The sequence below is a fragment of the Glycine soja genome, chromosome 8 (assembly GCF_004193775.1).
Source record: "Glycine soja cultivar W05 chromosome 8, ASM419377v2, whole genome shotgun sequence".
Lineage (NCBI taxonomy): Eukaryota > Viridiplantae > Streptophyta > Magnoliopsida > Fabales > Fabaceae > Glycine > Glycine soja.
In genome coordinates, this window is record NC_041009.1 from 795,751 (window position 1) to 817,434 (window position 21,684).

The window sequence follows — 21,684 nt, forward strand, 5'->3', positions numbered from 1 at the left end:
AAAAAAATAGATATCTGTATTAAACAATACAATTATTAAGTTATTAATTAATTAATCCATTTAAGATAACTAACGTGGTCATTGAGAATTGAAAGAAATTGAACGGAGCAAGCATATATTATAAAACATTAGAATAATTCGAAGATGGAGGTTACATCATGCTCCTCATTTGAAACTTTTTGGTGGCTGCAGGTTGCCCAATTACTATTAAAAAGAAAAAAAAAAAAAGAGTGAGAGAAACACGTTTATTATGAATATCCTCATAAAGAGTAGCGCAAATTCATTTGCCCGTCGCTAACTATAGTTCGCAAGGTGGACTCGGAATCATAATGCAACTAATGCCAAAGATGGTGATATTTGGGGTTACCACTTACCACGGTAACATTTGTATGGTAAAGTTCCATCAAATAGAGGAGTCAGAGTCACACACTGACCCTTAGGTAATTGATCAAGTATATGAACCCAGGTTCCAAAGTATGAGTTGGAGGGCTTTAAGCCACTTGGTGGGTGACACATCAGAAAGGGCCATGGTGGGCCATAGGAATTTTGTGTATGTACCAGTAATAGTACTATTTTAAATTATTTACCCCGTGTGTGTACAAGAGATTCATACAAATGAGGTTAGAGAGGGTAATAGGGTAAGAAAGGTGTTTGGATATATAGTTAAAGGCTTAAAGCATGCAAATGCAAATGGCGTTTGGGAGAACAACTGGAAAGTGTGTTAAAGCTAAATTGATGTATCGCATTCCCGTTTGCAAGTTGACCGAGCTCTCCATACTTTTCCCCCCTATAAATACCCTTCCACTATATGCATATCGATTCGTGGGATTTTGAGAGAGAGAAATAGAGAGAGAACTTCAAGTGAGGGTGAGAGTGACACAAATCTAGAGAGAGCACTAGTACTCTAAAAGTCTATTATATTCTTCAAAATATGACCATGCATCGCGAGTCTTGGGCTTTTGTCTTCGGCGTTATGGGTATATACTAGCTACCTACACTCATATAGTTTATTGTTTGTTTTTTTAATTTTCGTTCCATATTAGGGTCAGGCACCATCGTTTATAATCCACTTCCATCTCCATATCACGCCACATTATTCATCATCTTAATTAACCTCTTTCTTAATTCATCTAGTTTGGTATGATGTTCCTATCATTTTGTGCATCCTCGCCAATTAATCCTAAAAGTTGACGTCAAACTTTTACTTTTATTTTTTTGTTACTACAGCAATATATAGGTAGAACATGCATATTGCATGGCCTCTAATGCAGTTAGGAACATGTATAGGATATAGTAATATATTTAATTCATATCTACGCTTTTTAATAAATATAATTATACCATATAGTGTTTAATGAGAAAATCGATCATGTTATAACATTTGATCACAAGCTGATGGATGTTTCTTTTTTCTGTTTGTTTTTTAAAGGCAACATCATCTCCTTTGGAGTGTTCCTTGCTCCATTGTAAGTGAATTTTAATAATTTTTTTGGTTGCAGAATTTATATATATACTCTCTGTAATTAATCTTTAAGAAGGCTAATTGAAGTAATATTTCATAAATATCTGCTTGTAGGCCAACCTTTTACCAAATCTACAAGAAGAAATCCACTGAAGGTTTCCAGTCACTTCCTTATGTTGTTGCACTGTTCAGTGCAATGCTTTGGATTTACTATGCTTTCGTGAAAAGGGAAACTGCCCTCCTTCTCATTACCATTAACACATTTGGAATTGTTGTGGAGTCAATTTACCTTTCTATCTTCCTAATTTATGCCCCAAGGAAGCCAAGGGTATTTATCTAATTTATTTTCTTGTTAACTTTTAATTTAATTAAACTGAAATGAAATCTTTTGATGTATAGTAACATTTATTAATTTTTTTCTTTGCTGGGATCAAACAGCTTACAACCATCAAGCTTCTTCTCTTACTGAATGTGTTTGGATTCGGGGCCATGCTTCTATCAACTCTCTACCTGTCAAAGGGAGCAAAGCGTCTTGCTATCATAGGATGGATTTGCCTTGTTTTCAACATCAGTGTCTTTGCTGCACCTCTCTTCATTATTGTAAGAATTTTACAAAACCTAATTAATAAATTTCTTTATAAATTTTTTTAGTGGAAAATTCAATTTCAATCTTTGGTTTTTGATATACATGAGCCAATGATTAATAATCGTTATGATCAATACGTGCAGAGGCGAGTCATAAAGACGAGGAGCGTCGAATACATGCCATTTACTTTGTCCATGTTTTTAACCATCAATGCTGTTATGTGGTTCTTCTATGGCCTTCTCCTCAGGGATTATTACGTTGCTGTAAGTTCAATGTTATACTCCTACTTACATATTCATTTTTTTTTTTTTTACCTCTGAACTATTAATTTTTGTATTATTATCATTTTTCTTACAAAGGCGCATGTGTGTCTTGCTCACTTTGTCCAGATCCTTTTTTGGGAAATCCCTTTAGTTTTTCATTTTGCTTTATATGTGATAATGTCGAATCAATAATACTACAAAATTAAATGTTTGCATGCTCCATTGATGGGGGGTTCTCGTAAATAAATCCAAGTGCAATATGGACAACCCATATTTCTAAGTACATGATTATTTAACCATAACTTTTATGCGTAGGACAATTTAATATGATTCTTCTCTTCTTTTTGATTAAAAGTTTGATTGAAAAAAGATGAATTTATTAATTAATTAATTAATTAGTGTTTGCATTTGGATATGATGCAGCTTCCAAACACGCTTGGGTTTGTCTTCGGCATAATTCAGATGGTGATGTATTTGATGTACAGAAACGCCACCCCAGTGGCACTAGAGGAGCCAGTGAAGGCTCAAGAATTGAATGGGCACATCATTGACGTTGTGAAGATAGGAACAATGGAACCGAATCACGGTGGTGCTGTTGGCAAAGTCTGATATGATTTCGTCATTGAGATTATATGAATGTGGAGAAACAAGGGATCAATGACAAGAAAAGTTAAAAAAAGAAAATAACCTAATTAAACGTTCAATTACTTTACTGAGTGAGGTCACATCTAATATCGCTCATATCTACAATGCAAGAATAGTACGTAGTCTTTGGTATAAGTGTTTCGTTTGATTAATGTAAAGGTGTGGTTTAAATTTGCCTGTTCGGGTAGCTGTAACTGTTGGGCGCAAGACTTAGCCTCTCTAATTTGGCCCATATCACTCTCATATTGTACTACTACGTGTAACGTAGTATATTCTCTTTTCTCAGTGTATCCCCCAGTCAAACTCATTTTAATTCACTTTTCCCTTGTATACGTAATTAATGTTCGAGTAATGAAAATTAATTATTTTAGTAATTTGGTGCCTTCACTATTTAATTATTTATATTTGCAATTAAATTCTCCATCATTATCCTAAGTAATTTGGTGCCTTCACTATTTAATTATTTATATTGGTAATTGTCAAATCACATGCAATTAAGTGTTTATCATAATTGATTAAAGCGATGAGAAGTGGGATCACTTTTCTTTTCGTGTGCCATGGAAGGGGGCAGATAAGCCCTCTTAAAAGTTTATCAAAAAAATCTTTGTTATCTTGACAACATTGTTCCAAGTTAAGGACCAAATTAAAACGCCGGACATTATGATTATTGGATACTCTAATCTAATCGTGCTCGATCCGATTCCATCTTAAAAGGAAAGTGTTAAAATAAAGAAATTCCAATAGCCTACGGATTAGAACGCCAAAACTATATTGACTCTTAATTAATTAAAATTTACTTAGGAGCGTTTGCTCAAAGTATAACCTAAGATATATAGGACAAAGTCAAAACAGAAAAAAAAAAAAAAAAGTGCTCTTGATGAAACATAAAAGTGAATTGCTCATGGGCTCATGGCCGAGGGAATCCATGCATGTCTATTTGTCTTCCTTTGGTTGCACCTTCTCCGCCTTTGCATTTTATAAACATAAAAAAATTTCCCTTTTTTTCACTATGGTCTCGTGTCACCGGTTAACTAACTACGAGTTTGTTCTCACTGGAATATTAGTAACTGTTCCGGATAGTGATTTGAGGGTTTGAGCAACTGTACGGATCTGAGGTTAATTAAGTCCATGGGCATATCATTGTTGCACTTTTTTTAGAGATGATTTTTTAACATCAAAGAATATTTTTAGCTCATCAATTCATTTTGAGAATTTTAAATAATGTTATTAGACTCGACTTGACAATGGGAAGTTGGTTCGATGGTCTAGTAACTTGAAATTCAATCGGTCCAAGTCACACTTGTATTGGATATATACATGATTTGATATGAAACAATTTGATTTGATACAACTATTTTGAATCGATAACTTAATTGATTGACTCAATAAATCATGTATTTTGATTTTTTTTTTGTTACAGTTGAATCTCATTACTCATGAGAAAATTCAAATTTATATCTTTTACTTATTTTATTTGTCAATTTACTTACTTTTTTTTTATTAAGCATAATCATATCTTAATTAAATTTTGAAATGATAAAGTTATTGTCACTTTTTAATTTTTTCTTAACTAATTTTTGTGTGTGTATTAGATTTTTTCTGACAATGTACAATAATGATAATTTTAAAAAATAGATAATAATAATAATAATAATAATAATAATAATAATAATAATAATATTTTTTAAATTCTAACATAATTAAGGTTGTGTATACTCAATTTTGAAAAAAAATATGGTGTGTGCTAAAAATTTAAATAAGTTCATAATTTTACTTTCAAATATGTTGAATTTTGTTAAAATTTAAATGTTAAGTGTATAAATTTCCAGATTATGAAATTATTTATAATTTTTTTAATATAAATTGGGTCATACGAATTAAATAATGATCACTAGATTGACCTGTGACCTAATATCTCAACTTAGTCTATAATCATTTGGAGTTTGATAACATTATTTTTAAATCGATTTTACCTTACACTTCATTGATATCTACTTTTATAATTTAAGAACTTTATTACTTCTCCAATCCAAAAAATTTATAATTTTTATTAAGTAGGTTCCACAAATAATCACACATTATTACAATTTATCACCTTTTTTTTTTTTACGAAAATACAAATGTGTTGGTCCTATAATTTTTTTTAAGATCACTTGTATAACAACCTGATCTTGTTTAAGATTTTGTTTCAACGATAGATACTCAATCAGCACACTGGTTCCATTTCTTAAATATCGTGGTGGATACCATCATTGTGGATGGCATAATAAATATAAATGTTCTATTTATACTTCTCATTTTTCTCTCTTTTTTTTATTATGTTATATCACTAATTAGATTAACCATTTTTTTTCTCTTCTTATTTCTCTTTACGTGTCTACATTTAACAAGTGTCCAAAGATTATTTTTCTTTTTTAATAGAAAAAATGTTTAATTCTCCTAGGGAATCTGATATTTTGTATCAGATGACATAAAACAGGCTGATTTATATTGGCCCACCACTTCATGTTTCGTGGTAATTAACCTCCCTTGCAAGGTAGACACACTGATCGTCTCAAAATTAAAAGACATATAGGGGGAGGAAATTTAAAGAAGACAAAGTTGGGATTTGTATTTTCTTTTTTTAAACTTGCTTTGTGTCAATTTCTCCATAGGAAAAGCTTCTTTTGTGTATGTGTCGTTAATTCGTGTATCCTTTTAAATCAAATGTCGCGTTCTGATATATATATCTAGGGACGAAAATTACGAAGGATTTGTTTCAAATGATTAATTCAATTAATTATTTTTGCAATTTCGGGAGTGGGGGGGATAAACTCAATTAAAGGGAAACGGTAGGCAGAGGAAAATGCACTAACTAAACGTGAAACGAAAGAATGGGCCAAAGAGAGAGAGAGAGAGAGATAATGCACCAAAGCATCATGTTGATGACTATGCGTCTCAAGATAAGTATTTGAAGGCTTTACGCAAATAAGTGAGGGAAGGTGCTACTCTAAAAGTTGCCTATGATTGTGTTGAAAGATAACCTTGCCATGCACAATACTTGGTTGGCTTGTTCCCGTGCTCAATCCTTCAAGCTGATGCGCCACCATGCACATAGATAAGGGTGGTGATGCAATACACCACTTGTTGGGTATCTTTTAAAGACCCTCAAACGCCATTATAGTATTTGTCAACCATCAAACCCTGTCTTCTTCAATTGCTTTATCATGTTTTTAATTTATCCTAACGTCAATGAAATGATCGATCTCCGTTCATTACATGAGCATGGGGCGCCAATTTATTATTGTTTTTCAATTTTCATTAATATCTAGTGGCTAACCTCTTATGTATTAGCCAATGATTGCCCCATAATACCATCCTATATATATAGGTCTGTAGGATTTGGTTTTGGTTATTTTGATTTTTAAGTGACCGGGCCTGTACCATGTGTCATGCATCAACTTTGTGGTGGACCTTGCTTAGCTCATACTTTAATTCAATCATATCTTACTCCCTACCTTTTCTTCTCTTTAATTTTCTCTTTTCCCTGTTTAAACGTTTCAATCAGTTCAGTTACGGTGGCCGGAAATTCATCTTAATACGTGTTCCATTTAACCCTATCATTATGTGCCACATGACCCATTAGAGATTTTATGTTCCTACTTTGCTGTGCTGGTTCACTCTCACTCGCATGAATCTATCTGACAAAGAAGATATATGTGCTCGATTGTGTCACATGATCGATTGTGTCTCATGTGCTCGATCACATAAAACCAATTTATTATTGAAATCTTATTTTCTTCAATATCCTCAACATTACATGTTCTATGGTATCAAGCAAACTATTTAAGATTTGGTCCCAGTACTATCATGCAGTACTAATCAACGTTGATCCTTAATGACTAATGTACAATTAGACTTTTTTTTTCAAATTTTCGAACATTCCATAAATGGTTAAGTCTTAATTGAAAACTTTAACAAACTTCTTATCCACCCCCCGCCCCCCCCCCCCCCCCCCCCAAAAAAAAAAACACAATAATTTTTTCAGGAGTAAAATTTGTATAAATAATCAAAAATCAAATATTAAATGGCTCCAATAATGGTTTTCAAGGCTCTTTAAATTGTTTGACTGACGCTAGCTGTATGCTTTGTAATTCTCCGATCCGTCGCATTAAGACTCATATTATCTAATAACAGTTTAACTTACGTAATACTTAAAATTATATTATTAATTTAAGCTACCAAATCAAAACATGTTACCCTTGCAAAGGTAAGTAGCGTCCGAAGTTACAAAATAAATTAAATTTAAAAGAATCATTTTAAAATTTTGATTTTATTTGGAAAAGGTAGAATAATTAAAATTACTTTTGCCGTGTCATTGTACGAATCAAATCTTAAAAAACTACTTGACGCGGTTTGTAAAGTTATTTTTACAATGTTAATTGTGGTTATCATTGAACACCGGCGCCTTTAAAATGCTTTCTTACCCAAGAAAGAAGCTGTGGTGGGTTGCTACCATTGCAATCATCATTTTTAATTTTTACAGTTAACTGATTGTGAAAATCCCGACACAAATATAAAGTCACTCTACACGTTGCAAAATTTAAGCCAAACTTTCTATGTAAATAAAGGAGAGATTCTTTACTAGCTAGTGGATTCAGTTCGACTAAAATTGACGGACTCTAATGAAATAAAAAAAATAATGTACTCTTTGGTCTCAAACTTCCCCTATGCAGTGGACCTAACATAAATTCTTTTTGCTTCATTATTAATTCAAAATAGATCTAGCTGAATCACACGGTCCACATCTTTTATGTAAACATTTTTTGGGTACACTCCTTTTATGTTGATGTAGATTACATGCATGAAAAAAGTTTCGGCAAAAAGAACGGGTATAGATGTGTAAGCAATGTTACTCTCCCTCCTCCCTTGTCCACCCTTTCCATCACGAGAAAAAAAAAGCCCAACATGCAGCACCAATAATTATTCTTTTTTATAAAAGGTGAAATTAAGCAAACTGAAATACTAATTAACATTTATAATAGTCAAATCTAGCATGTTTATATGATAATAAGTTTTTTTTATATATCTAATTTTGTTCTTTCATAATAACTTATTTAAAAGTCCATTTTGTAATAAGAATTCTAAACAAAACATAAATTTATCTTTCAATGACCACATAGGTTTGACTCTTTACATATAGGTTAATATGCTTAATATCTAAAAATAAATAAAACCTATGATTTGAATATATTTAATAAATTTAACATAATATTATTAACAAAAATCATTATCTATATTTTTTAAATAAGTTGGCCTATTAGACCTAAATGATGTATTAAACGAAATAAAGTCCAACATTTTTAACCAAATAACCTTTATAAAAACCTAAGCCTAATTTATTTACAAAAAAAAAAAAATAAGTCTAACTTGGTCCGGGTCTTATGTATGGTAAGCAGTGAGTTTATCATATGAGCCTATTCCACTCCTACCTCCAAATAATGTAATTATACTTTTCTGTTTCTTTGTCAGTATTTTGTTAGATATTTAATAAATTCTACTAATGCTATCACACTAGATGATGATGTGATATACTTAGGTGACTTAATATATTTTTTCCCTCAATCATCACCTCGATGAGATTTTTTAATATGAAATTGGTAATATATATTAAGAATATTCAATTTAATTTATGAATAAATATTATTTTATTCATATTAATTTCAATATTATATATTTATTAATTTATTATTAGTAGTAGAATATAATATTATTAGTATATATATTGATATTGTTTAACGAAATTAAACGTTACTTCAACTAACCTTTTAAAAAAATATTAAAAACTATTAAAAATGTTTAACAAACAATTTAACTAATTTTTAGTCAGTAAAAAAAAGTTTAAACAACATAGTCTAAATTAACTTATTTATTTTCTTAATTTTAGTAAATCAATTAATTAAATCTTATAAAATGAGCTAAAGTAGTATTTCTCTCTCTCTCTGTGTATATAGAAAGAGGAGTTAAATTATACTGACTAACTTAATCAATTATTATATTATTTTATATCTTAATATAAAATATAATTTTTATTAATTTAACTATTAAATTATATTTATACATTATTATAATTATGTGTTCATTTTTGTCAAAATTAAAAATTAATAAAAAAATAATCATATGATTGATATTTTAATATATTTTTAAAAAATTATATTACATCAATTTTAATCTAAATAAATAAATGAGATAATCAAGAATTATTTTATCATACATTAGTCTCTTAAAAAAATCTATCGGTCTTCTTGTTGCATATAAAACAAAATTGAATCAAATTATGGTAGAAATATTTTTGTTTTCAAATTTTGAAGATGGTCCATAGTCCATATAGTCGAGACATCTGTTACAAGTAGCATGCCTTATTAAACTTGGCTTCCACGTTCTTCCCACCTATTGTCGGCAAATGCAAAGCATTCACGTTAAATATCAGTGATGAATATGTGAGGTTTGACCGGGAAAAAGTTTATGCATACACATGCAATACGAAAACACGTATGTAGATATATGTAGTCATGTTCAAATAGAAAACATATATATCTGAATCTGACCTCTGTTCTGCACCTTTCCCCCGTTCAAAAAGCAATCGGACCCCCAAAACTAAATTAAGAAGGGTGAAAACAACATATTCATGTTCATTCTTGTCGTCTATCCCTGGAATATTTGAACAGCAGAATCAGTGAACTAATGGAGTAGGTTGACTAGGTTCAGCTTGCAGTGATCAAAAGTACTCCTCTGTAAAGCTGCCCTTTGATTGCCGCTACTTAGAGTTGCCCTCGTGCAATTATCATTTATGTGACATGTCATAGCTAGCTCCCTCTTCCCTAAAGTTATTAAAATTTCCCTTGGTGAACAACCTTTTAGATATAGATTATTCAACCTTTTAGATACAAATTACAACGGAATAAAATTACTGCTTGTAGTTTAGGTTTGAACAATAACTTTATTTAGACGAGCCTCTGCTAACAGTTTCAACGTGCCATTGACACCTGGTTAATTACTTGGAAAAGTGGGGAGTCTAAACGAGGAAAAAGAAAAGTTACCCTTAAATGAAGTAGCCTCTCTTTAAATCTAACCACATAGAGAACTACCATGATAGTAAATATCTAGTGATGCACCAGTGTGCATAGAAGTAAGGTATTATATATATATATATTGATAAATTAACTTAGAATTAATTATTTAGTAGTTATTTATGCTTTAATTTGAAAAGATTTAATTAATTTTGAATTTTGATTGCAGATGTGAAAAAAATGAGGTACAACAAGCAAAAAGGAGCAGAAATAAATAAAAAAAAAAAAGAAATCAGAAGAAGCTCAAGTCTAGCAAAGCGCAGGACGCGCCTAGCGCGCAAGAAGGAAAGGCGCTAAGCGCACGACATGCGCTGAGCGCGACGTGGCGATGTTCATGAGGCTTCCCTTTTCTTATATTCTTATAAATAAGAGGGTCAGCCTAGGAGAACAAACACACTTCCTGAGAGCTCAGTTTTCAGACTTCTGGCACTCAGTTCTCTCATTTTCCTTCTCTTTTCTTATATTCTTATTACTTTTCTTTCACCCCCCCTTCTCATTGTAAAGCCCTCATGATTATAAGTGGCTAAAACTCCTAGCTAGTGCCTGACAGACCTAAAAAGCCAATGATGTATGGAGCCTTTCAAGAGTTATCAATAAAAAGAGGAATTCCTTCCAGGTTCTTTTATTTTACCGTTCTTTCTTTTTCATCCTGTATCTCAGACCTTATTTTCTATTAGGGTTTAGTCCACTCGGGAGAGGGTAAAGCCTAATTAGGGGTAAGGAATGAATACTTGAATCTGTTTTAAGGGTTAGGCCACTCGGGAGAGGGTAACACTTAATAGAACACTAAAAGAAAGAAATTATCGGGTTATCATTTAGAGGGTTTTTCTTCCAGGTTCTTTTAGCTGTTTTTCTTTCTTATTTATTCTACATCTCAGTCTTTATTTTCTGTTAGTCTTTAGTCCACTCGGGAGAGGGTAAAGTCTAATTAGGGGTAAGGAATAAATGCGTGAATCTGTTTTAAGGGTTAGTCCACTCGGGAGAGGGTAAAGTCTAATTAAGGGTAAGGAATGAATGCGTGAATCTGTTTTAAGGGTTAGTCCACTCGGGAGAGGGTAACGCTTAATAGAACAATAAAAGAAAAAAATCATAGGGTTATCATTGACTCGATGTCCATGCTTTAGCAAACATCTAGAATTTAATCTTAATGCATCTTAGTTATTGAGTCTTCGCAAAGGACATTTGAAAGATAGGTAATTAAGGTAGGTTTGTCATCGTGAGGCATCAGGAAAAGTAGATGGATAGATGTAGGGCAAAATCAATTCACTGGTATCGATAACAGACAAATCCTGAGTCCATATATCTAGGCTGATTAGACTTATTAGGTTTTAGCAATTTTATTATATAGATTTTATTCCCTATTTTATTGTTTGAAATTTCTTATTATATTGTTGGGTTTCTTAGAAGTAGTTATTCCTTATTTTTACTATTGGGCTTTATTAGGAGTAGTTATCTCCTATTTAGGAGTAGGTATTTAGGCTTATTAGATCTAGTAATATTTTATAGACTTTATTCTTTATTTATTGCTTTAGTTTCTTTTAAATTATAAGTAGCAACTTAGATTTAAATTACCTTTTTCTTTATCCTTTAATTTTATCTTTAAAATCTTTTATCTTATCTATTATCTTTCTTTATCTTTTATTTTAAATTTTTTATCCCTGACTAGATTTAAATTGCATTTAATTTTATACACTAAATTTACAATTTGCAAACTGAAGAGTACTTTACATAAATGCAATAAAATCTCTGTGGTACAACACTCAGTTTACCGAGAAATTATTATTACGAGCGATTTGGTATACTTACCAATAGCTTAACATATATATATATATATTGCTATTGCATATTTGTTTGAAGACTCGCCTTAAAAATAGAAGGTGTTTAGCTTATTTTTAATTTTTCCAATTAGATTATGGAGACTCATAAGTCCAGATTGAATTCTTTTTAATGATAATAAAAAAGACATTTATTAGAAGGGTGATCTTAAGTTTCTAACCCATTATAAAATCAGTGCGTACAATGATCTGGGTACAAGTGCTGGTTGCTGAATAGACCGTGGCCATATATTTTTTTGCCCGTAATGTCAGCCATTATAAAATCAATAAAAATGGAAATTTAGTGATTTTATAACCACAATGACAGGCAGAATAGAATCCTTGTAATCATATGACAAAGCTAGCAGATGATTGCTGCTGAGTATTGACAAACCAAGTTCTCACCTTTCACAATAAGCTTTCCCGTATTTGAAAAAAAAAAGGTATTAAAATAAAACTCCTATACTTTAACCAACTATCTTGTAACGGTCAATCTAGTTCCCCAAAACAAACATTAATTAATATTCTTTTGAAACAATGGTAGCATCAGCAAGTCGCTATATTTATGCAGACAAAGATTTTTGTAACATCAACTTCAACACGAAAAATGAACACTGAAACATAGGTATATTTTCCATTTATATATATGTAACATTCAATCATATGTATAAGCCTTCTCTTAACTTTCTCTACTTATGATTGTGGTTCACGTATGATAAACTAGGCTACATCATACGAGAAAATCTATTCTATGTCAATCAACTTCATATGGTGCTGTTACTACCACAGATAACCGAGCAAAAGCCAAGAACACGCACACACACATATATAAGGGACTCTTTACAAGAAAAAAGCTATGCATCCTTGACAACTTACGTTATAAATGCGCAGCAAATATTTTAATCTCTTTTGGAATAATTTGTCTTCAAGTTCATTGAGCACTGATGCATCAAACTTTTAATGTCAGATCAAGTAGCATCTTATTTGACATTGGAGTATCTAATATATATATATCTATATAACATTTCATTGGCAACATTGAATGTCCCAATTACACCAGAAGCAAATCTTCATGATCATTATAAGATATAATAAAGTCTTCATTGGCAATATAATAAATTGAAAAAAAAGTATGCATGATTGATGGCTTTCGAATTTGTTATTTAATTAAGAATTCAATTGCATATGTGGCTCTTATTCCATTTCTTTTGTTACATCTTTTTCGTCCGTTTTATAAATAAGACTATGACAACCAAAATGATTAATTCCTACAAGATACTTATTTATTTATTTATAGCATACACAGTGACAGCATGGCTGCCATGTGGCCTGCCTCAAAAGGTAAGGAGTCAGATGCACATGTGGCAGTGAGTTGACCACATCATATTCTATTTATAATATTCATGACAAGAGCTAGCCCAGTTTTAATTGGAGATATTTGAGACAAAAGATTATATTAAAAGGATCAAAAGCACCATCCTCAACCAAAAGTTCTTACGATACTGACAACATGGATCATGCACCTATGAAACAGCTAACTACACAACTTTAGCAATTACGAATTTATTAATATATATATATATATATATATATATATATATATATATATATATAATCTTTATTATTATTTTTTTTGAAATATAATAATTATAATAAGTTATTAAGTTTAACTATTAGATTTAAAAAAAAATCGTGAAGATATGAAGTAACTATATTGTCAACTATTCAGTAGAAAATCCAAAATGAATATTAATTTTACGATTTCTTTTTGTAGAAATAATTTAATTGACGATATAACGTTAACATAAAAGTATCAGCATTTTAAATTAAGTTGCACCAAACTCTTGGAAGCATATAATTTCAGTCTTCTGGGGATAATTATAATAATTAATGAATTGAAACCAGAGGCTGAAAATTAAGGGAGGCTTTACTTCATAATAATACAGAATATAAGGGGGAACAAAACAAAGTATCATAAATATGTGTTATAGTTTTCATTGGAACAACTGAGGTTTTGTTTTGTGTTTTTTCTTTTTTTGGTTCAGGATCAATTTACTGATATTGAGCCCAGTTCAAGTCATCAAAAGCTTATTCTTGGGCCAGAATAAACCCAAATCCACATTATCAATTATTAAAAAACGGCGCCGTTTATCCAGATGTGAATACGGGGAACTGTGTCGTTTTGGACGGGTAGAAAGTACAATGGCGAATACGGTATTCTGTTAATTGGATTTACCTGTTCCCCTTTTTTTTTTTTAATTTTTGTTTTAATTTAATGTTTGCCTTGTTGTTGAGTTCAGCGTTCACCCAGAGAAGCAGCAGAAGGAAAAAGTGACTGCAGAGAGGTATCGAAAAAAGTAACTCGGAAATAGTTTCACTCTGATCAAAATCAAACTGAGGTAGTGTTCAATTTCTCTCTCATCGCTATAATAGATCATCGAATTACAGATCTTTGAAGATTCCATTTAGTGTCGAATAACAACGGAATCAAATCAAATCAAATCAAATCAATCTCGATTGGAATTTTAGGAATCGAGGAAGGAATTAGGGTTAGGGTAAGGATTGAGAAGGCATATAGGAGAAGAAGTAGTAGAAGAAGAAGTCAATTCAAAATGCCGGAAGAGGATTTGGTGGACATCAAATTTAGGTTGTACGATGGTTCTGATATCGGACCCTTCAGGTACTCCTCCGCTGCCACCGTCGATATGCTTAAGCAAAGGATTGTCTCCGATTGGCCCAAAGGTCTTTCTCTCTGTCTCTCTTCACTTACCTCCATATTGATTTCAATTATTCTTCATCACAATTGTTTTGTTACTTTTTTGTTTACTCACTCCTTTGGTTTTGATTGTTGATAAGTTAATTAATCTTTGAGAAATTTGATGTTTAAATTGCTAGTTTGGTTTAGAGAGTTCAATTATAGCTGCGGTTTGTTTGATCGTTAATGGTTCTGGGAAACATGTTATCCAATCTTTCATGCTAGAAATTGGTGAGTTCGGAGTCTGTTGCTATCATTGTAACTGTGATATATTGATGATATTTAGAAGACCGTGGTTGTGTTGTGTCAAGTAAAATCTGAATTGAATCACCCAAGCCAAGTGAAGCCCCCTTTTAAGGTTTAGCCTGCATATTTATAGAAGAGCATAGATCACACTGTTGTAGTCATAGGTTCATAACTGAAAAATAGTATTATTATTATTATCAAAGTTGCAGAGTTGCTTTTTTCTGTTTATTTCTGTGTTAATTTCATGAACTTGAATGTGGGTTTATTGGAGTGTGAAGACTGGAGAATGAGGACATGAGATTTTCACCTGAATTTTCATTCATACAGGCATGCAGCACTTGGTTTGCCTAAATATTTTATAAATAGAGTAAAATATTACTGGACTGCTATTGCCATTCTACTGTCCTCGTTGTGACTTTGCTTATCAAAAAAAAAAAATCCTCGCTGTGATGAAGCACAGACATTTATCTACCTTCCTTGCTCACATATTAATAGCGGTTAACACCTGGTTATTAGTTCATATGTCAAGATTGGTATTACCAGATTTTTGTCACGAAATCTCTTGCATTGCTGAATCAATTATAACTCCAGAAGTTATATATTTATGTTATGTTGAAATATGGAATGAGTGTATCCATGCAAATAGAACAAGTTGGAATTCAATTGAGAGGATTAAAGCCAAAGGCAAGAATATAGTATTCCATGATGTAATAAGGAGCCAACAACCCAAATAGGGTAACCAGATCAAATACAGATGGGATATGTTACCCGTGGATTAATTCGTACAGGCAGAAGACTTGAATTGAACAAAGGAAAACTGGGGAATCTTTGCATAGCACAGTCAATTGTGGTAGAGGAGTGACTGAATCCAGCATCCAAGGCTAGCAACTGGCCAGAAAAGTTGAGGCAAGGAAATCTGGAGTGGTCACCGGTGAAGCCGTGAAGGTGGATTGGGATGCACTACCATCTAGACATGAGACTGAGGCAGCTGTAGATAGGTACTATGTGTGGGTGTGCCACTGCAAGGTTTTGGGCAAGTTCTATTGGATCAGCACTATCTGATTAGAATGGTGCTTTAGTTTGTTGAATGGAGGCCATGAAGGTGAACTAGATCTCACATCGGTGGGAAAGAAGAAAAGGCACACCAGAAAAGTGAACACAACCATAAGTAGTACAGGAAACTAGATTGTGGTAGTTGTAGTTGGTGCTCAATCAAACAGAAGTTGATAATCACTGGATAAAGTTCATATGGGAGAGGAGGACCAAACAAAAGGAGTTCCAGGTTTTTTGGAACTCAGCAACAGAGATTATGATGGAATTGGTCATGAAGGATGATACCGATGCAATACCATGTTGAAATTATTTGAACAAGGTGTAAAAGAGACAAATAATATATTTCACATACAACCATAAGTAGTACAGGAAACTAGATTGTGGTAGTTGTAGTTGGTGCTCAATCAAACAGAAGTTGATAATCACTGGATAAAGTTCATATGGGAGAGGAGGACCAAACAAAAGGAGTTCCAGGTTTTTTGGAACTCAGCAACAGAGATTATGATGGAATTGGTCATGAAGGATGATACCGATGCAATACCATGTTGAAATTATTTGAACAAGGTGTAAAAGAGACAAATAATATATTTCACATACAACCATAAGTAGTACAGGAAACTAGATTGTGGTAGTTGTAGTTGGTGCTCAATCAAACAGAAGTTGATAATCACTGGATAAAGTTCATATGGGAGAGGAGGACCAAACAAAAGGAGTTCCAGGTTTTTTGGAACTCAGCAACAGAGATTATGATGGAATTGGTCATGAAGGATGATACCGATGCAATACCATGTTGAAATTATTTGAACAAGGTGTAAAAGAGACAAATAATATATTTCACATACAATGAAAATGTGCATATGATACAAAACACTGACTGCTATTTATATTGATAATCAAGGACTTAAAGATTTAAAACATACAGTTGTACAACTAGTACAAGTCCAACCCAACTAGACTCCTAATATATTAAGTCTCCTGTATCAATAAGAACCCAAATATTCCAACAAGTTACATATATATCTTTGACACCTTCTGACTTCTGTGAACAAATCCAATATGTGTTTTTCCCCGTGTTTCTGTGTAACCCTTATTGTGAAATTATACAATGATTGGGAGATGCTTAGAAAATCAAAAGGAATGACAGCCAACATGAATTAATCTTAGATCATTTTTAGAATCTTATTTATTTTTCCAGTTAGTTTGATATAGTTGAAGGTAATCGACTGAATTACAATTATTTGTAAAATACTGATGATAACATTAATAAAATTACATTAGAAAGTTGTGGTCAAACTCTTTGCATCGGAAAATTGAGCTCTTATCCTTTTTAATTCAAATTGAAGTTTGGTGACATTTATTAACTAAAAAGGGATGTTTAATCATTATCATTCTAATTAAGGTATGGACTGTTACATATGATGGCCTCTTGGTGAATTTATTATCATATTTCTCTAACGATTCAGTCAACTTGTTAATTGTTATGGTGATTATTCCTGTTGCTTTGGGTCCATTTCTACAACTTATTGAAGATAGAGTATGGCACTGGTTCTTTCTTGTTCTATCATTTTATCTGTTGCACTTTCTCCCTTGTGTAGGTAAAACCGTCGTGCCAAAGTCAGCTAATGAAGTGAAATTGATTAGTTCTGGTAAAATCTTGGAAAACAATAAGACTGTTGGTCAATGTAAAGTACCATTTGGTGAGACTCCAGGGGGTGTTATAATAATGCTTGTTGTTGTACAGCCATCTCTAGCAAAAACTAAAGCTGGTACGTTCCATGGACTTCTTGCTATAGGGAATATATATAATTTTAGTTAGATTTATAAAATTGTGGTCAAATAGGTGAGAGTTATAAAAAAAAATGAGCTCAATAATTTTCTGATTGAATAAAAAAATGTAAAATATACTGAAAAAACAACTGGTTCTTCATTACTGGTTTTTTCTATAATTTTTTGTACATCAAATTATATGATTTCATTGCTTTGAGTAGTTGAATAAATATTATTGAAAATTGAAAACCAAAAGCTATATAGGGCTTGTAGTTGATGAGTTTTGGTTTTTTTCTCGTACATATCTAACTTTTCCTTCTTTATGTAATGAGCTCTGTTTTTATGTCTGATTAGCACCATTTAATGGAGAGAGATTTTTGTGTTCACTTAGTAATATGACATTTATTCATTTCAAATGTAAAATAAATGTGTGGAGCAAAGATTTTGACAATACTTTAACATATGGTGTGTTATTTATTATATTTAGTCTACACAAGTTGTATAATCGGTGCTAAAAATACTAAACTAGCAACAAATATTGTATTTTTGTGAGAATTTGATTCTCCCCTAGTTGATTCTTGTGGTAAAGGAAAAGGGTATGTTTCATATTTGTGTTTCAAAAATTATAGGCAAAATTGCATTTTTAGTCTCCCTAGTTGTCTCCAATTTCAATTTTGGTTCCCCTTCAAAATTATTGATACATTTAGTCCTCCAATTATGTTCAATCCCGCAAATGTGGTCCCCAATTTCAGATTTAGACGTTGACTGTTACAAAGAAATGTTGATTAACACTTGTCACATTCTGATTGAATGATGATTGTCGCGTGTCACGTTCTGATTGGACGTTGATAACAACAATACATTTTCATCCTCCATAGAGTTAACATCCAATCAGAACGTGACACGTGATCGTCATCGTCCCACCATAATGTGACATGTGACAGACTGGCAGTCAACATTCCTTTATAATAGTCAACGTCTAAATCTGAATTTGGGGACCACATTTATGGGATTAAACATAATTGGAGGATTAAATGCATCAATAATTTTAAAGGAGGACCAAAATTGAAATTGGAGATAACTAGGGGGACCAAAAATGCAATTTTGCCAAAATTATAATGCTAGTAATGTGTGGCACTGGCATCTATGTTAAATTATAAATGGTTATTGTATTGCTTTATAAGCTATTGTTAACCGATTGGCAAATGTACCAATTTTATCAAAAGTAGTAAAGTACTCGAAAGTTCGAGTGTCGAATCCTTTGGTTGTACTTAAGTGATGCAAACCCAATTATTAAGCAATGAAAAAAAGAAATAAAATAATAGATAAAGAAAGATAGGAGATAAGATTTAAAGATAAAAATCGAAGATAGAAAAGATAAAATATTTGAATTAAAAGATGATAAAGATAAAAGATAAAGAAAGATAAGATGAGAAAAAGTAAAAGATAAGATAAATTCTCAAGATCTGATAATGTTGGGACCTAACCTGCCTTATTTGCCTAAGATGTATTATTTTAGATTTTTCTCTATCAATTTAGTGAATTTTTCCTACCCACATCTACTAATATGCTTAACCCGGATTCCTCATGATGAAGAGTCTAATTTATGTATTTTCTCTCCCAAATCCCTTTGCAAAGATAGAATTATAAACAGCATTAAGTATAAAGATGTATGTAAGACCTTCTTAAAACTAATGCATGTAAGACTTTCCTTGACTTCTATTAAGGATTATCGTCTCCCGAGCGTCTAACCCCTAAAGATAATGCAAGAATGAATGATACATGAAATTAAAATAATAAAGGATAATAGGAAAGAAAGCATCTGATTGCATTGATAGATATGAAATATTACAATACATCTGTTGGCTTTTTAGGCCTATCACGCCCTAACTAAGAGGGGTTTAGTCTCTCATTGTCATGAGACTTTTACAAGGGATTGAGATGGATGGAAAAAGATGATGAATGAATAAAGAGAGAGGATTTCCCCTAAGGAATAGACCCAGTGTGTAGGTTCTGAGAGTTCGTCCCCCTCCTTCTTGGCTTGACTTCCTTTTTATAGCTACGGGAATAGATTTGAGCTTGATGTAAAAAATCTTTCTTATTGATATCTTCTGGATCTTTTTTTATTTGTAATTTTAATCCTTCCGCAAGCCATAGATAAGAAAAATATCAATTTCTATCATTTAAGCCAAAGATAACTGCTAAATAATCATTTTTAAAGATATTTTCCTCCAAAACGCTTGAAATCTTCTTTTGAATTTTGCTAATCAAAGATAGCAAAGATATTAATTTTTCTATTATTTTATTAAAAACAACAGTAAAGTAAAGAAATTGCAATCATTCTTAGTCAAAATTGTCATCCATAATCACCTATATGTTCTTCTAAATAATGGTTGCAGTGTATAGGTTTGATTGTCAAGCCAAATATCAATGTAGCTTACCATTACTGCATTGCTTCATATGGGGAAGGTAAGTGTTAAGCACAAATACTTTTTTTTTATCAATAAGAATCAAAGGCAGTATAGTTTACAGCACTCACACAATCTGTTCAACCAACTAATTTAGTCCTATTTGGTTTAAGCACAGACACTCCTTCTTGAGATTTTAGGAGTATTGGACACATTTTCAATACTGACACCTCTAACACCTTTACAACACATGTTTAACACTGCTCTGCTCATGGCGTGTCCAATTAAAAGAATATTTTTTTATTAGCTTGAATATTTGAGCTAATATTTCCAAACAATTAGATACTTAGGACACTGGTATTATAGAAAAAAAATTTAATAAAAATAATATTTTTCAAACATTTATAAAAGTCATGTAAATATAATATTAAAAAATAATTTCTTAGTATTTTTTCCTAGGCTCACTATCATAAAAAAATATAAAGTTCATTAGGTTGTTTTAAGAATATGAATATACTTTTCTTGAAGATACAATTCATTTTCTGGTAAAGACACTTAAGTGCTTAGGTTGTAAAATAATGATCATTTTTTATATTTTTGTGAAGCCTATTATTTATAAAAGGTGAACATACAAATCTTGATTGTCAATATAGATTTTGTCATTTTACTTGTGTATAAGTGTGTGCAGTTGGTGTTTGGTTGTCATAGATTTCAGAGATTAGTCATGTCAGAGTCTTTTCTTTTAGACTGTAAGACATTTGGGATTGAAAGGTGAAACACAAGGCGGGTGCTCCCGCCTTGTAATTTTATTTTGTGTGGTAGAGGATGGTAATATGATAATATAATAATTGCTGGAGGAGATACCTAGGTTGCACTGCGGGTGAAGAGTCGTCCATCAAACATGACGGATATTGATATTACTAGCTTTGATTGAAAACTATTTTCTTTTCATATTTTTGCACCTGTCATACTGTACCTTAGACTTGAAAGCTGAATAAACAATACAGTTTGATGATTTGCATTTCTCTTTGCCTTAATAGATAAGAAGGTTGATGATTCGCCAAAGAAGGTTGTCTGTTCTTGTTCCATATTGTGAAGAGAGTTTGTGAGTTGGATATGCGTATCCTCATACATCAATCACTCATGAACTGTAGAAATCATCTGCCTGAACAAACCCCTATTTCAGCATTCCTGTGTAAAGTACGTATACGAGCAATTATATACTTATAGAAAAGTTTGTGTTAATGGTGACTTCCGAAGATGCTGTCATTCTTTTATTACAAGGTCTACAGAGTTGATGACATTGTAACCATTGATTGCTAGTGTCGTGCATCAAGTTGTCGTTTTGCATTTGCATTTGCAATGACGTGCGTGATATCTCTTGAGCAGTGTTCACTTTCTCATTTCAGTTTATCATGGACATGGATAATTCACCAACAACTCTGTTTCCTGGTTAAACGTATTTCAACTTGTCCAAGTAAGAAGCTCGGACTGAATCTCTCTATGAACGTGATGAAAATGTGAACTAGGAAGGCACAAAAAGTTACGTGAATCTTTTTTCCCAAAACAAAATAAG

The 21,684-nt window shown here is 31.9% G+C and overlaps 2 protein-coding genes across 6 annotated transcripts; both read left to right on the plus strand.

Moving 5' to 3' along the window:
• Positions 1–811: 811 nt before the first annotated feature.
• On the plus strand, positions 812–3,330 carry LOC114420986 (bidirectional sugar transporter SWEET14-like). Its single transcript, XM_028386721.1, has 6 exons — positions 812–977; positions 1,430–1,466; positions 1,577–1,790; positions 1,901–2,062; positions 2,192–2,311; positions 2,735–3,330. Exons 1-6 carry the CDS (start codon positions 932–934, stop codon positions 2,918–2,920), a joined length of 765 nt encoding a protein of 254 aa, XP_028242522.1. The 5' UTR covers positions 812–931; the 3' UTR covers positions 2,921–3,330.
• A 10,673-nt stretch (positions 3,331–14,003) lies between these two features.
• LOC114420988 (membrane-anchored ubiquitin-fold protein 3-like) lies at positions 14,004–21,545 on the plus strand. 5 transcript variants are annotated; one of them, XM_028386725.1, is made up of 6 exons: positions 14,004–14,093; positions 14,180–14,278; positions 14,409–14,621; positions 17,529–17,699; positions 20,100–20,169; positions 21,149–21,545. In XM_028386725.1, the coding sequence occupies exons 3-6, from the start codon at positions 14,492–14,494 to the stop codon at positions 21,150–21,152; spliced, it is 375 nt and encodes a 124-aa protein (XP_028242526.1). In that variant the 5' UTR covers positions 14,004–14,093; positions 14,180–14,278; positions 14,409–14,491; the 3' UTR covers positions 21,153–21,545. The 5 variants fall into 5 exon arrangements, with proteins under 5 accessions (XP_028242526.1, XP_028242524.1, XP_028242525.1 ...); XM_028386723.1 differs by having other exon boundaries at positions 14,180–14,621; XM_028386724.1 differs by lacking the exon at positions 14,004–14,093 and having other exon boundaries at positions 14,137–14,278.
• The last annotated feature ends 139 nt before the right edge of the window (positions 21,546–21,684 follow it).

Coding starts and splice junctions, on each gene's coding strand:
- LOC114420986 (XM_028386721.1), top strand. CDS start 932: ATGACCATGCATCGCGAGTCTTGGGCTTTTGTCTTCGGCGTTATGG. Junction 1,467..1,576: donor GGAGTGTTCCTTGCTCCATT/GTAAGTGAATTT, acceptor ATCTGCTTGTAG/GCCAACCTTTTACCAAATCT. Junction 1,791..1,900: donor ATGCCCCAAGGAAGCCAAGG/GTATTTATCTAA, acceptor GGGATCAAACAG/CTTACAACCATCAAGCTTCT.
- LOC114420988 (XM_028386723.1), top strand. CDS start 14,492: ATGCCGGAAGAGGATTTGGTGGACATCAAATTTAGGTTGTACGATGGT. Junction 14,622..17,528: donor TGTCTCCGATTGGCCCAAAG/GTCTTTCTCTCT, acceptor TCCCTTGTGTAG/GTAAAACCGTCGTGCCAAAG. Junction 17,700..20,099: donor TCTAGCAAAAACTAAAGCTG/GTACGTTCCATG, acceptor TAATGGTTGCAG/TGTATAGGTTTGATTGTCAA.